This window comes from Leptosomus discolor, chromosome 5 (genome assembly GCF_034619465.1).
Source record: "Leptosomus discolor isolate bLepDis1 chromosome 5, bLepDis1.hap2, whole genome shotgun sequence".
Classification (NCBI taxonomy): Eukaryota; Metazoa; Chordata; class Aves; order Leptosomiformes; family Leptosomidae; genus Leptosomus; species Leptosomus discolor.
Genome location: NC_141395.1, coordinates 67,580,467 through 67,594,702, shown reverse-complemented (window position 1 = coordinate 67,594,702; position 14,236 = coordinate 67,580,467). Strand labels below are relative to the sequence as shown.

The window sequence follows — 14,236 nt, the reverse complement described above, 5'->3', positions numbered from 1 at the left end:
AGGCTCTGGGGAGACCTTAGAGCAGCCTTACAGTACTTAAAGGGGGCCTACAGGAAAGGTGGGGAGGGACTCTTGATCAGGGACTGAAGTGATAGGACAAGGGGTAATGGCTTTAAACTGAAAGAAGGTGGATTTACGTTAGATATTAGGAAGAAATTCTTTCCTGTGAGGGTGGTGAGACACTGGCACAGGTTGCCCAGAGAAGCTGTGGCTGCCCCCTCCCTGGCAGCATTCAAGACCAGGCTGGATGGGGTTTGGAGCAACCTGGTCTAGTGCAAAGTGTCCTTGGCCATGGCAGGGGGGGTTGGAATGAGATGATATTTAGATTCCTTTCCAACATGAACCATTCTCTGATTCTCTGATTCTCTAATGCTAATAGTAATTTGCATACATTTAAAAATCCGACAGCTATCCAGGCTTCTGTCCTCCCTCACTGTTAATGCCCCCGTAACCAGTGACAGCTGTCCTAAGTAACGTCAGTTGGCCTCATCCTCCTGGATGCATACTCACTCTCAGGAGCAGGCCCAGTTTATCATCATTAAGACAAAATGGCCTGTAGCCACCAGGTGTCCCCCTTCTCCATGGTTTGGAGGTGAACCGGGCAGTCCCACTGAACCCCCTATTTTAGTGTAAATTTGAAGGGAAATGGTGTCTGTAATTCTGGCCCCAAGTAACAGGCTCTTTCGTCTTCCTCCTAAGGAATGCGGTGGTGGCAAAGGCAGCCCTTAGCATGGCCCTTGGCATGGTCCTAGTATGAGAACAACAGAGTTTAATGTACAATCACAAACTCATATCCCAGAGAGTGAGCACATTAGCCGCAGGGTGCTAAGGGTATATATTTTCAAAATGTTGAAAGCCTGATTCTTTTCCCCAAAGAGGTGCATTTTGTTTCTGAAGCAGACAGCCTAACACGTTACAGTCTGAAGATACAGGTTTTGCAAAATGGTGAGGCTACAACTTTTCAAGCATTTCGATGATTGTAGTTTATGCAGGCAGTGCAGAGGATGTAATTCTGCCTCAATCTGCAAGGATTTCTGGGATTTGCTTCTTTTTGCACAAAAAGCCAGCTTTCTATTGAAGTACAACTGTTTAATTAAAAACAGAGGGGGAAAAAAGGCAAAATAACCCAAACTAGCAACCTTTCACAGGAGCTAGTGTATTTATATTTCTGTCCTGGTTGTCAGAGCACAGTCAGGGCTATGTGCGGGCTCAAGTCTCTGTTTGGCCTAATGGATAGATTCTTTCTTTCTTAATTTCTCCGAATCAGGCAACATGAGGTGCTGAGCCTGGGTTTCTAAAGAGCCAGATCCAGTGGTGCAGGAGAGCAAATTCCGTGCCCCGCCCCACCCCTGCGCTGCCCCTTAGCACACCTTCTCCACTTCAGAATATCCTTTATTATATCCTTTAAAATATTCTTTACCTTCAGCAAAAATAAATTTTATATGCTTCAAAAAGCTCTGATTGGCTCCAAGCAAATGTTTTTGCAACCGCAATGGACATAACAAGACTCATGGAGAAAGGGAGAAGGCAGGATGTACGGGTTGCACGGGGAAAGCCTCTGGCGATGGGATTGCATGTTTAATGTACAACTTGAGGGCACTGTAGAAGTGAATAATAAGGAGTGGGCTTTAAGAACTGGGATAAAAAGAGAGTTTTGCGGAGGAAAGCATGGGAAAAATATGAAAGAGGGTGGAAAACAGACTTGGCACATGCTGATAGGATGATGGGCTAAAGAAGAGGAGACACAACCTAGGAGACCAGAGATGCAGGTCTCCCTGTATGAACTGAAATGCAATATTTTGGGGTCAATATTTTATTCTAACATTGAGAATAACAACAACTAGGCTACATCCATGAACACTGAAGCATTTCATGTCAGTAGGGCACTTTTCTTCATTATTTTAATGTGACCACTTGCATGTCCAGGGCAGATAAACCCGTTTCTTGGGATATAAATAAGTATTTTTTCCTGTTTGCTAATATACAAGTCGTTCAATTAAATTAATTAATCAGCAATGGCTATTCCCTGCTGTTTCTCTATACGGAGAAGTTTAGTGTGAGATTAATTTCACGTTATTCCAGCAAGCTCCCTGGCACGCAGCCTTCTGGGCTCCCTCTATAGTTCATGGAGAGAACACGAGATTGTAAAGATTTGCTTAACGATAAAGAAACAGGCTGTTAGCTCTAACTTCACATATTTACAGGAATAACAATGTTAACTGCAGGGATTTAAACACATATAAAACATATTTACTAGATATTTGCAAGTAAACCGTTCCTCTCACAGCTGCGTGGTAGATCTCTTGACTGGTATCAGCGTAGTATCTCTGATGTTCACAGAGAACAGGTGTGTACATGTAACACATGTACTGGGACTGGTAATGGGAAAATCAGACCAGAAATTTCCCTCAGTTCACACTAAATTTCCTGCCTGCACCAGGCAGCTCATCTTACAAAGTTTAGCATGGTAGACATAACTAGAATGGCTTTTTGAAACGAGAGTTAATAAAGAAAACTTTGGTACAAAAGAATTATTTTATTATTGCTTCAAAAAATTAAGGAGAAAAATAAATTCCAATGCAGCAAGTTGTCAGAGGACAGAAATACAATGCTATTTCATGAAGTTCAGAACTTGTCATAAGATATAAATATTAGGACTTGAAACAGTAACTAAATTTCTTCCCATCCATCTCCCCACACACCTATAAATTAATACAAATAGAATGGAGACAAATTATAGCTTGGACTAGAAAGAAAAAAAACAGTGACATTCTGTTTTTCCTGAAGTTTTTATTGTGACACTCCTGGGATTCTCCTGGAAAACAGAAAGTTTGAAGCCATGATCTTACTGAAAACAATTGTAGAATTTTACTCACTGTGAGGTTTTCACTCTAGCGTCAGGCATCAGTTAAGGAGGCTGACAGCTGGTCTCCTTACATAGTCAGTGAAGGCAAAAAAAAGACATATTTGCAATATGTCTTGGACTGCTGCATTAGACAAATTCAAAGCAGATTAAATGCCAGACACATGTTGCTTTACTGAAGTCCTAGAGATGAAACAGTCCTGGAAGTACCTACAAACATCCCTACAAGGTATATGTGCAGTAGGGGGTAACACCAGCTATCATCAACATCACTTATTGAGGGTGCACTTAGCCTACCACTTGCTAACACCAAAAGCTGTTAAATTAAATTAATAAATAAATTTTAAAAAACTTTCTAACCAGCTTATTTTTGGGACAGTCCTTGACTGGTACTACCAAAGGAAAGGTAAATTCATTCAGAGAGTATGGGATGAACATGTCAACTAGCATATTTTGTGCTTGTTCCGTAACATATCATGCTCAGTACCTATCTCTGTAGGGACCCATACATTGAATGTCAAGTGAAGGTTCCTGAAACGCTCAAATGGGCATCCTCGGAGATATGAAAATGAATTGCTGTCGTTTGAATAATTTAATTTTGCTCACTCGGAATAATGTAACTTTGTTCGTTTGGGAAAATCACAGCCCTAAAACAGAAAGGTTCAGGATTTTATCATTGGAGTTTACTTATACAAATGTCATAGGTTTGACACACCACTGCTGTGCTTTAATGAAATCACTGTCATGACCTTTTGCAGGAACAGGCTGAAATTGTCCCAAAGGCTAAGATAGTAACTGTCCGTATTAAAGTAAAACAATTCTAAATAAATATAACAAAGCTGATACCAGATGAAAAGTTGTATCAAGTGAATTGAGGTAAAAATAGCCACTGAACTGGTATTACGCATATAGTCTAAAAGACAGTGGAGAACTAGGTCAGATCTTTGGCTCCTTTTGTCCAGAGCAAACATTTGTGTTCCTTTCCAAAAAGATATTTTTCCTGCTGAAATGCTACAACATTGTAAGAAGACATGGAGATTGCAATAGTTCTGGTGTTAATAAAGACAACTAATAAGGATTGAACACTGTAGCACTTTTCTTTCATGAAGGTTGTGATGCAACTCACTTCTCACAAAACAGGTTGAAGATGTGGAGATCACATAGAGCAGCACTAAGGAAGATTATAGGGGCCGTTTTGGCGCTGGGTGTAGTGAAGTGGAGACCGTAGTTTAAAGTGCTGGGGAAATGTCTCTAGACAAGTTACCTGAGTTAGAACTGAACTCTTATGTCATAGTGCACATAGTCCCCTTCTCAAAGGAAGTGATGGATGATCCATCATTTGAGTGTTGATGTGGATGAGACATGAGAAGTGTCTCAGCAGGAAGCTGGGCTTATGTCTCTTCAAAAATATCAGAAATTAAACTCCTGCCTTTGGAAGGGAAAAAACCCACAAACTTAAGAGCTGCGGATGATCTTAATGTACAAGGGGTTGTGGGTTCATATCCCAGATTAAGCCTTCAACTTGCCTGCAGAGTGGAAACTGCTTACTGAACTGCTTCTCCCTGGTGCCTGTGCTTTGCTTCTATGATCCAATAAAAGGAAAACATAAGGAATTATGGGAAAAATTAGATAACGTGAAGGGAAAGCAGAGGTATAAAGGAGAAGCAATGCAACAATGATAAGCTGATGCACAAGTATAAATGACTTGGGATGTGAAAGGAGTAGAGGAATTGTCAAAATAAAGTCATTGAGTGAACCATTTTACTTTTTAGGAAATCAATGGTTGACTGCATTCCCCTCTTATTACTCCTGACTCAGGATTAGCTGAGTTTATTAACCAAAGACTGTTTAAATTTGTCCAGACAGTCAAATGCTGCATTGCTTGGTAGCTGACGCATCTCTTGCAAATCCAGACGCATGTAATCTGCAAGATGACGCTAAGAAATACTCGATAGCTTGCATGTGATATCAGAACAGCATTGCACAAACTAGCCTGATTCTCAGGAGGGGGCAAACAGAGATGTGGCGTGAAAGCGGTTCTAAATAATCTTTCTTCCCTCTCTCCTAGACTCTAACCTGCTTCTTAACCACTCCTCAGACACCTAGAGGAGTCCTGGCCTCATGCTCTCCAGCACTCTCAATTTCTTAGCACATAAGGTGGCTGGGGTGCAAAACCAAGAAGAACTTTAAAAACTCTCTACATTAGAGCGACATGGATTTGTTGGAGTGGGTCCAGAGGAGGGTCACAAAACTGATCAGAGGCCTGGAACACCTCTCCTATGACGAAAGAATAGAAGGAAGACACTTTTTTATGATGAGTGTGGTGCCACACTGGAACAGGTTGCCCAGGGAGGTGGTTGATACCCCATCTTTGGAAATATTAAAGGTCAGGCTGGACGGGGCTCTCGTGGAAGATGTCCCTGCTTGTTGCAGGGGGGTTGGACTAGATGACCTTTAAAGGTCCCTTCCAGCCCAAATCATTCTGTGATTCTGATTAGGAATTAACCAGCGCAAGGGCAGGCAGTGTGCACATGTGGATGGGCACACTCCTGATAAGGGGCGAGACTAGTCTTGTTCCAGTTGTTTGAACAGCATAAGGCAGGCAGGGATGTGTCGGTAACAACAGCAATGACTACAAAGAAATTTATCACTGGCACAGTTAGTAGGGAAAGCCATGTAAGACTCCAGGTGAGGATCCAAGCTCTATCTAACCTTAACTGAAGCAGTATGAGTTTTAGCACCAGGGCCTCATACTTCTAAGGATGACTTAGATGTTACTAAAAAAACCGTCAGCTGTTGATACTTGCTCACAGTTAGCTTTACTTTAGGCTTCATTGGCTAAAGTGGGCATTTAGATGTCTGCATGAAGACACTAAGTTTAGGAGTCTTAACCTGGAGCTGAATTACACCCTGTGTCTATCTCAGGATTTGCCACACTGGAGGTTGCTAGCTCCTCCAGAGGAGGAGGTTGCTAGCTCCTCCAGAGGAGGAGGATGCTAGGCCAAATATGCTGAGATTTGGCCTGCTGCCTTTTTTTCTCGAGACAGTAGTTTCCTACCAAATGGTTACAGAACGGTTGTGGCGTAAGTAGTTCTTTGGTATCTCTAACAGAGACACACACCAAGCTAAGCTTGGTCCTACAGTCTAGGCAGCTGAATATCTGCACAACTGTACTTCTGACCTATCTGCACAGTCCTGTTACGTACATGATTTAATGTTCATGCAACCACCACCCTCAGGCCTTATATTCCGGGGGGGTATCACCATACAGTATCCAGCACAGGCAGGGTCACAGGCTGCTTTTGTGAGGCTGAAATGCTGTAAGACCCAATTAAGTACTTTCTTGGTACTTCAGACCCCAAACCCGAACACCAAATCACATAATTATTTTTCCCCACCACCACTATGTTTCAGGGCACACCGCACCCAAACCTAACTTTATTTGCAACGTCCTGCCTCCCAGGCTAACTTACCCAGAAAGAAACCTCCCTTCTAATGTGTGCCTCACAAATTATTCACCCTTTCCTGCACCAAGACACTGCATACCTGTTAGGGCAATGATTATGATGAGGTACACAAAGAACATCACAAGATAGGGTCTTTCGATTTTAGGAGTCTGCAGACCCGTTTTCTTCCCACTACTTTTAGCTGGTAAAAGCTGGTATTTTAAGAAAATCAACTTTAGGAAAAAATATTTGGAATCACATACAGTTTATTTACTTAGTAAAATTATATTACAATATATACAGTTTCTATTTACATATACACCTTTCTAAGAAATGAAGCACCATATGATACAGTTAGTATTTTAAAGGAATGTACAGAAATTTTATTTTTGCATCCAAATAGTTTTATCTACAGACACACATTGGTTAGAGCCAAGTTCCTCTAAGATGCTGACTTCAGTGTGTTTTGGATTAGACTGCTAGTGAAGTTACCAAAGAGAAATTTAATTGCTGACAGCTATCAATCTGCTACACTTCAGGATAAGAGATCTTAGCTATGTCATTTCAAGGGCTATGCGCAAACTTAATTCTCAGAGAAAGCTGGAGGTTTAGATAGCAGGTATTTTATAAGACACAAGAACGCAATGCTTTCATCAGTAAGATTTTTACTGTCATCAGAAACAGAGGTTCATTAGAATGGAAAAAGAACACTGCTTAAGTGTTTATATGCATTATGCAAAGTGAAGTTAAGAACCTGGAAGCTTATGTGATACGGTATCGTGCATTCCCCAAGGAATCCATTTACTCTTAAAGAGCTCAGTCTTACTGCTACTGAAACTCATGGCATGATCCCCTTAACTCAAGGAGAAAGTCTAGCTGCTGGCTTTGTAATCTTTATGCCACCATCAAGAAAAAAAGAAGGCTCTGTCCAAGGTACAAAATTTCCTTCAAATGAATAGAAGACATTTGGAGGAAGAAAAGGTAAAATGAGGTATTCAATAAACTACAGGAAAAAGGAAAGCGCCTAGACTGTTTTGAAAAACATCTTAGATATTTTACATATGCAATTGTTACATTCACCTGATTGTGGGTCAAGTTTTATATAAACTATTTATACCTTTTGCACTACCTAATTTATGCTTTTCATATTTTTGCTTCACTAGACGTCGGATCTAACAGCTGGAAGAAAGCATTGTTACTCTGAGGACAGTTGTTATGACAGACACAGGTGTTGATCAACATCATTGGCTTTTTTAGGACTTTGCCCTGAGGACAGCGGAACTCAACTTGAATCGTTTTGGTGTTGTGTGGGGTACAGCATCGCCCATCACTGCAGAGGCCACAGTAACGAGGTTTGTATGTCTGCACACTAGTGCAGTTCTTGTATTCAAAGCGAACAGCTTTCAGGGACTTCTTTGTCCGGATACATTTCTTCCCTTTCTAAGAGAAATATGAAGAGATATTAGATATATCATTGCATAAGACAGAAAGCAAGTTAAAAATCGACATGCAGGGATATAGGTCTACTCTGAAAACTTAAATTTGTTGTCTTTGCTCATTCAACAGCAGTAAGACTCTGCAGCTACTTCAGTAGCTACTTACTCCTGCAAGATCTGCCCTTTGACATCACTGTGTTATTGGGCCAGTAATAAATGACAAATAATTCAAGTACATTCTTGTCATCTGAAACAAGCCAAACCAACATTCATGATGAAACTACACTGGAAAACTTCTCAGGCTACTGTGGTTACACCAGAGAATCAGGAAGCCAAATGAGCAACTTACACGACTAGATTCAGGGCAGCGGGGGGGAGAAGAGGGCTAAAACAAATGTCAAAAGTCATAGCCTTTTCTCGTGATCCAAGGCAGAATCAGCTTTATCCACCTTATTCTTAACAGAGGGTTGTCTAATTCGTCCTTGCAAGTCTTCAGTGGCAGAGACTCCACACCTGCCCCACACAATCCTAACAGTACACTGCTCTTACTGCTTGGAAGGTTTTCACTGATGTCTTTGTTTTTATGCAATCTAAACTCACCATTTCTTGTTCTATCCCCCATGGACTCAGCACAGGCTGCAATACCTGAACACAGTTAAGAGAACACATCTCCATTCTCTTGCACTCAGAAAAAGTCCAGTTCAATCAATTTTTCCACAGCTGAACATGTTTTCTAGACCTCTGAACATTCTTAAGCCTCCACAACTCTTCCCAAATTTTTCATATTCTTTTCAATATATGGTATTTAAAACTGCACAGAGTGTTCAGCAAAGGCTTTAGCAATGCTTTCCAACACTCAGAACATTACATAAAGTGAAGGCCCTCTTACCTAGCTGCATGTTATTCTCCCCAACAGTAACACTTCTATAATGCTTAGAAGCAGCAAAAAAAAGTCAGTTCCCTTAGATACACATTTATTGTGCCCGAAGTGTCAGTGTTGGATTTGCTTTTGGAAAAAGCATCACAAGGATTAAGATAAAGTTTAATTTATCCAAGCAGATTTTGCAGGATTTCATACATTTCTCTGGAGTTCCAGATGCTCAACAGACTAGAAATCTGAAATATCCATTCTGCATGATTGGAGCAGCTCTGAAGTACACATGCAGGTAGTTTGATTGCATTTGCAGAAGTTAGACTGTGTGAGCTGTCAAAACAGTCTGCACGTGCAATACATCTGATCCGTTTGGGACGGCTGAAATTATCATGGAAAGATAGAATGGTTTGGGCTGGAAGGGACCTTTAAAGGTCATCTAGTCCAACCGCCCTGCAGTGAGCAGGGACATCTTCAACTAGACCAGGTTGCTCAGAGCCCCGTCCAACCTGACCTTGAATGTTGCCAGGGATGGGGCTTCTACCACCTCTCTGGGCAACCTGTTCCAGTGTTTCACCACCCGCATCGTAAAATAGTTCTTCCTTATTTCTAGTCTAAATCTACCTTCTTTTAGTTTAAAACCATTACCCCTTGTCCCATCACAACAGGCCCTTTAAAAAGTTTAAAGCCATCTTTCTTATAAGCTGCCTTTCAAGTATTGAAAGGCCACTGTAAGGTCTCCCCAGAGCCTTCTCTTTTCCAGGCTGAAGAACCCCAGCTCTCTCAGCCTGTCCCCACAGGTCCTCATAGGTGTTCCATCCCTCAGACCGTTTTTGTGGCCCTCCTCTGGACCTGCTCCAACAAGTCCATGTCTTTCTTTTGCTGAGGACTCCAGAGCCCAATGGGGTAAGGTCTCACCAGAGCAGAGCAGAGGGGCAAAATCTTGACCTGCTGGAGGTGCAGCACAAAGCTACTAAGCAAACACAGCAAGTCTAATGCTGTCCAAAAAGACTGGGCTTGCGGCATACACGTTAAAAGGCGTATTTACGTACGCTTGCATCTGGAGTGTTCTAGACCATAATATTGCACCCTTGGAATTACAGCTGAAGAGAACCTGCTCCCCTGCCACTCTGCAGCATACCTTATCCGATGGCTCTTCATTCTCACAAGGTCTTATAATGCAAAGCCGTGTCTGCTTCACCATCTCACACTGTTGATTTCTGTTGGTCACACGGGTGGAAAAGCCCATTCCGCAACTTTTGGAACAAGCACTCCATTCTGTTGTCTGCTCAATACAATTGGCACTTGAATCTGACACATCGATCCCGACTGTGGCCTCTTGTCTGTAGGCTGGAGACAAAACCCCACAGAACTTTATTACAAGAAAAACTCATGTGAAAACCCAGTATCTAATCAAGCGCTACCACATCTGGGAAGAAACACGTGAGACAAAAAAAAAAAGGTCCAAAATCCATACTTTTGACAGGATATAGCCATTTTAAAAGCTGCCTTCTTGGGAGCCCTGGATGGCAACTTCCTACATCTAAAAATAACAGAAAGGTGCATATCAGTGCAATCAGCAGAGCATTTAGATTCAGTTCACTCAAGTCCACAGCTGAAGAATTATTGCCAATTTTTTAACCAGTTTAGAACTCTAACACTCTTTATTCCTCATCTTTCCAATGGAGATACATCACAAATCTGTTCTAAAGCTATGTCATAAAAATAGTTATATTAGATTTGAGAGAGGCTGAATGATTTATCTAAATAAATAGCATGGAAGGAAAGTCCTTTACTCCAAGAGTCATAAAGTCACCCAATTTTGTCAATTATTGACAGATTATAGCCAGGGTGATGGCGGGGAAGGAGGAAGGAAGTAATTTCCAGGAGTTATCAGAGCTACTCAAAGCCATAGCCAACTTTGATCATTGTCCTGCCCTCATGACAGTGTTAAGCTGTATTATGCAAATTAATTAACTGCATTGATTGTTGCAGCGGTTATCACAGGAGTAAACAGAATGAGGCAACACGGCTGAGCTGTCAGTCATAGCTCTTGGTGTTCAGCTCCTCTTACAACAGCATTTCTGCCTTTTGCACGGTAAAGCTCCAAAAAGGTGTCCTCCCAAGAGGGATGGCCAGTGCTAGAAAGAACACAGATAATCCATCTGTTGGCATTTTACAGATTAGTCTGTCACTGTCAAACAAATCAAAAAGGAAAAACAGCAGAAAGGTGGCAAGCTTTTTGTTTATACCTTATGTGCCTTACAACTGACACTTCATAGCACTCTGACAAGTTATTAGAGCATTTCTTCCTGGATCCTTCCTTCCTTGTTTTTCAAATGGATTAGCTGAGTTTCAGCATAACTAACTGCTTAAGACCACAAAGAGCAGTGACTGGAAGAGAATGCAGTGCCCTCAACTCTCGGTAAAAGTAGCTTATGAAAATTCATGTTGAACTAATAGTCTAATTTAAAGGGCATGAAGACATAATTCAGTAAGAAAACATGGGGAAAATATTATGTAGCTTTATTTTTTCAATCAGAAAAGCAGTTTATGAGTTCTGCATTTTGGAATGGGATTTTTTTTTTTCAAATCCACTCACTGTGTTTATAACCACTGCTTCTCCAAGTACTTTGTAATGCTATTGATGCCAACAATAATGATGAGAGCTCTAGCACAGACATGCAGGAATTTGCTGGCATTTTAGCTACCATGCTGACCACTTGTAATAGCTGGGGAATTTAAGTGGAAAAAAGACGTCTCCTGTAGACTTAGCTGTTATAATAGTATTTATGATGCAACGTACACTTGCAGAGCAACTAGCAAGACTGCAGCTTTGATCTGGAGGTGGAAATAATGTTTGGAGGATTATGAGCTTGCCCCTGTTTTATTCCACTCATTGAACTACCCTGTACGAGATAAACAGTGATTTCAGAACCGGGAACTAACTCAAGCTAATTACCTTTTAAAACTGCTATGCACGCTCATCCTCTGAATATCTTTTCTTTTGCCTACCAACCTCTGCCTTTATTCATAACCACTGTATACTTACTAGTGACTCTAAAAAAAAGAAAAAAAAAAAGAGCAGAAAAAACCAACTGCACAAAGCACTTAGATTTGGCAACCCCACGGATATTTCCAGTATGGTACCATCTCCTCCTCACAACGACTGTGACAGTTTTAGTTTCCTCACCAGCCATAGCAAAACCTCCCAAAATCACTTCATCTTTAGGGTCACAGATCCACTTCTCACAGCACTCTCCAGGGACTTCAACTTTTCTGGGGAAAGGGCAGTCGGGGCCGGGGAGCAGCAGGTCCAGGTTACAGCGGGGCAGACAGCCGATCTGTCCGTCTCGGCAGGTGCACTGGTACTTGCAGCTGGGCTGGAACGTCTCCCCGTTGCGATAAATCATCCCATCAAACACGCAGTTGTCTCCCTCCAGCACTAGTGAGAAAAGTGAGCGCACTTCACTGAGACAGAGGGCACTCGGCACCCTCCCCGTGCCTCCCAAAACACCGCGACGGCCGAGGGGAGGCGGGAGAGGAGGAGGACAGCGACACGGCGGCAGGCACCAGCCCGGGCAGGGTCTCCCCACCGCCGCGGGGAGGGCTGCCGCAGGCGGGGGACGCCCTGCCGGCCGCCCAGCCCTGGCGCCCCCGGCCCGCCCGCCCGCCGCCACCTACCCATGCAGATGCCGGCGGCCCCGCCGCCGTCCTCGGGGCCGCGGTCGCAGTAGAGGCCGCTGCTCTCGTCGCAGGGCAGCAGCGGGGAGCAGCTCTCGCCGCGTTGCCGGGCGCACACCAGGCAGCAGGAGCAGCCGTCCAGCACGGCGGGCACCCCCGGGGCGCAGCGCGGCGGCTCGGCCGGGCAGCGCCCTCCGCAGGGCCGGGGACACGCCGGCTCCCGGCCGCTCACCTGCGGGGACAAAGCGGCCCCGAGGGCCAGGTCACGGAGCCGGCCCCGCCACCGGCTCCCCTCACCCGCCGGCCCCGCCGGGCGCCCCGCACTTGCCTCGCACAGCCGGAGGAGGAGGAGGAGCAGCAGGGCGGGCAGGCCCTGCCCGCCGCCCGTCGCCATGGTCCCGGCCGCCGCCTCCCTGCCGCGCCACTCAGCTCTGCCGGCAGAGCCATTGCAGCCGCTTATATAGAGGCCGTTGGGGACCCCCCCCACACCCCCACCCTCCACCGCCACCACCCCCCCGCGGCGGGCAGCGAGGGCCGGAGGCGGGGAGCTGGAGCCGGGCCGGGAGCTCCGCTTCCCCCCGCTCCAGCTCCCTGCCACCTGCCCCGGCGGCGCCGAGCCGCTGCCCCAGCCCCGCCGGGCCCGCACGACCCTGCCCAGCCCGGCCCCGGGCGGCACAGGCGGGAGCCCTCTCCCCGGAGGCGTTACATGGAGAGTGGACCGGAGCCAGCCTCTTCCCGGGGGTCGGGCCGGCCGAGCGCCTGAGGCGAGGGGCTCCCCGGGACGGGGGCTGCCGCCCTCAACCCGTCCCTACGGCCCCCTGACCAGCGCTGTTGGCCTGCTGGCATCTCCCACACGAGCTATGCTGCCGGTTGTAAATTGTAAGGAAGGACGATGCTGCCTCTCTGCTGCTGAGGGGCTGCGCCACGGTCTCTGGCTCCACCACTATGGTTGGGCAGTGCTTGGTGTTTGAGGCTGGTCGCCCGAAGCGCAAGCACTTCTCAGGGCTACACTGCTTCTGGCCCTGGTGTGAGGCCTCTTGAGCTTTGCGGCCATTAGGGAGGCTGCAAATGGCCCCCGCGTAGACAAGGGGTTGTGAGGGTGATGTGTGCACCTCAATATGACCTTCAGTTTCAAGTCACAGGCAGTGTTCATTACCAGAGGGGTGTGAGTATACCGGCTGGTGGGAAACAGAAGTTGTTCAGGGATCCCTCCGTGCTCTGTGCCACACGATGAGTTGAAATGGTAACAGGCTGCCCAGTGCTCGCATGGCTTGTGCAACCGTGGGAGATGCAGAGCCGACATGTCAGGCCTCAGGAATGCTTTGGAGAAGTAACTCCAGTGCTCTGAGCTGTGCAGTCATTTTAGTGTGTGCAGGACATAGTGTGTGCATAAAGGAGACTAAATCTGTTAACGGGTTTTACTTGTCAGGAATTGCCTTCAGCCCAAGGCAGGCCTTCTTGGGTCTTGCTAGGATACAGTTATTCTCTATCCCCAGTTGTCTGGGGCAGATAATATGCACTGGATTCTGTTGTGGCTTGTTAAAGAGAAAATATTTGAAAAATAAACAAAAGTTGTAGACAGACTAGTGAAAACAAGATGCCTTTTAAGCTTAAGACATGACACAAGTGATACTCATGAATTTACAAGGCTGCTGTAGCTCTATGCCAAAGCAATACTCGGCACAAAAGCAGAAATCAGCAGATACGAATTTTGTTTTGGACACAAGTCACAGTTCCTTTCTTGGTGCTGAGTGGCAACAGCGGGGTTTCAGGAGAAGCCTGTCATTCTGGGGAAAGCAGACTTTACTGGTGCAGAAACACGTAATCTCTGGTCACATATTGGCCCTTCATTTTCTCATTCACAAACAGCAGGACCAGACAAGGGGAACATGGGATCGTTCAAAATTTATTAGCAGCTTGGGCATGGGTTTGAGAT

The 14,236-nt window shown here is 45.0% G+C and overlaps 1 protein-coding gene across 3 annotated transcripts; it reads right to left on the bottom strand.

Annotated features, from left to right (window-relative positions):
- Window positions 1-7,452: 7,452 nt before the first annotated feature.
- On the bottom strand, window positions 7,453-12,694 carry CCN3 (cellular communication network factor 3). 3 transcript variants are annotated; one of them, XM_086465553.1, is made up of 5 exons: window positions 12,622-12,694; window positions 12,301-12,534; window positions 11,810-12,061; window positions 9,758-9,966; window positions 7,453-7,749 (listed from the first exon to the last, which is right to left on the bottom strand). In XM_086465553.1, the coding sequence occupies exons 1-5, from the start codon at window positions 12,692-12,694 to the stop codon at window positions 7,453-7,455; spliced, it is 1,065 nt and encodes a 354-aa protein (XP_086321679.1). The 3 variants fall into 3 exon arrangements, with proteins under 3 accessions (XP_086321679.1, XP_086321680.1, XP_086321678.1); XM_086465554.1 differs by having other exon boundaries at window positions 12,301-12,532; window positions 12,629-12,694; XM_086465552.1 differs by having other exon boundaries at window positions 12,301-12,694.
- Window positions 12,695-14,236: the final 1,542 nt, after the last annotated feature.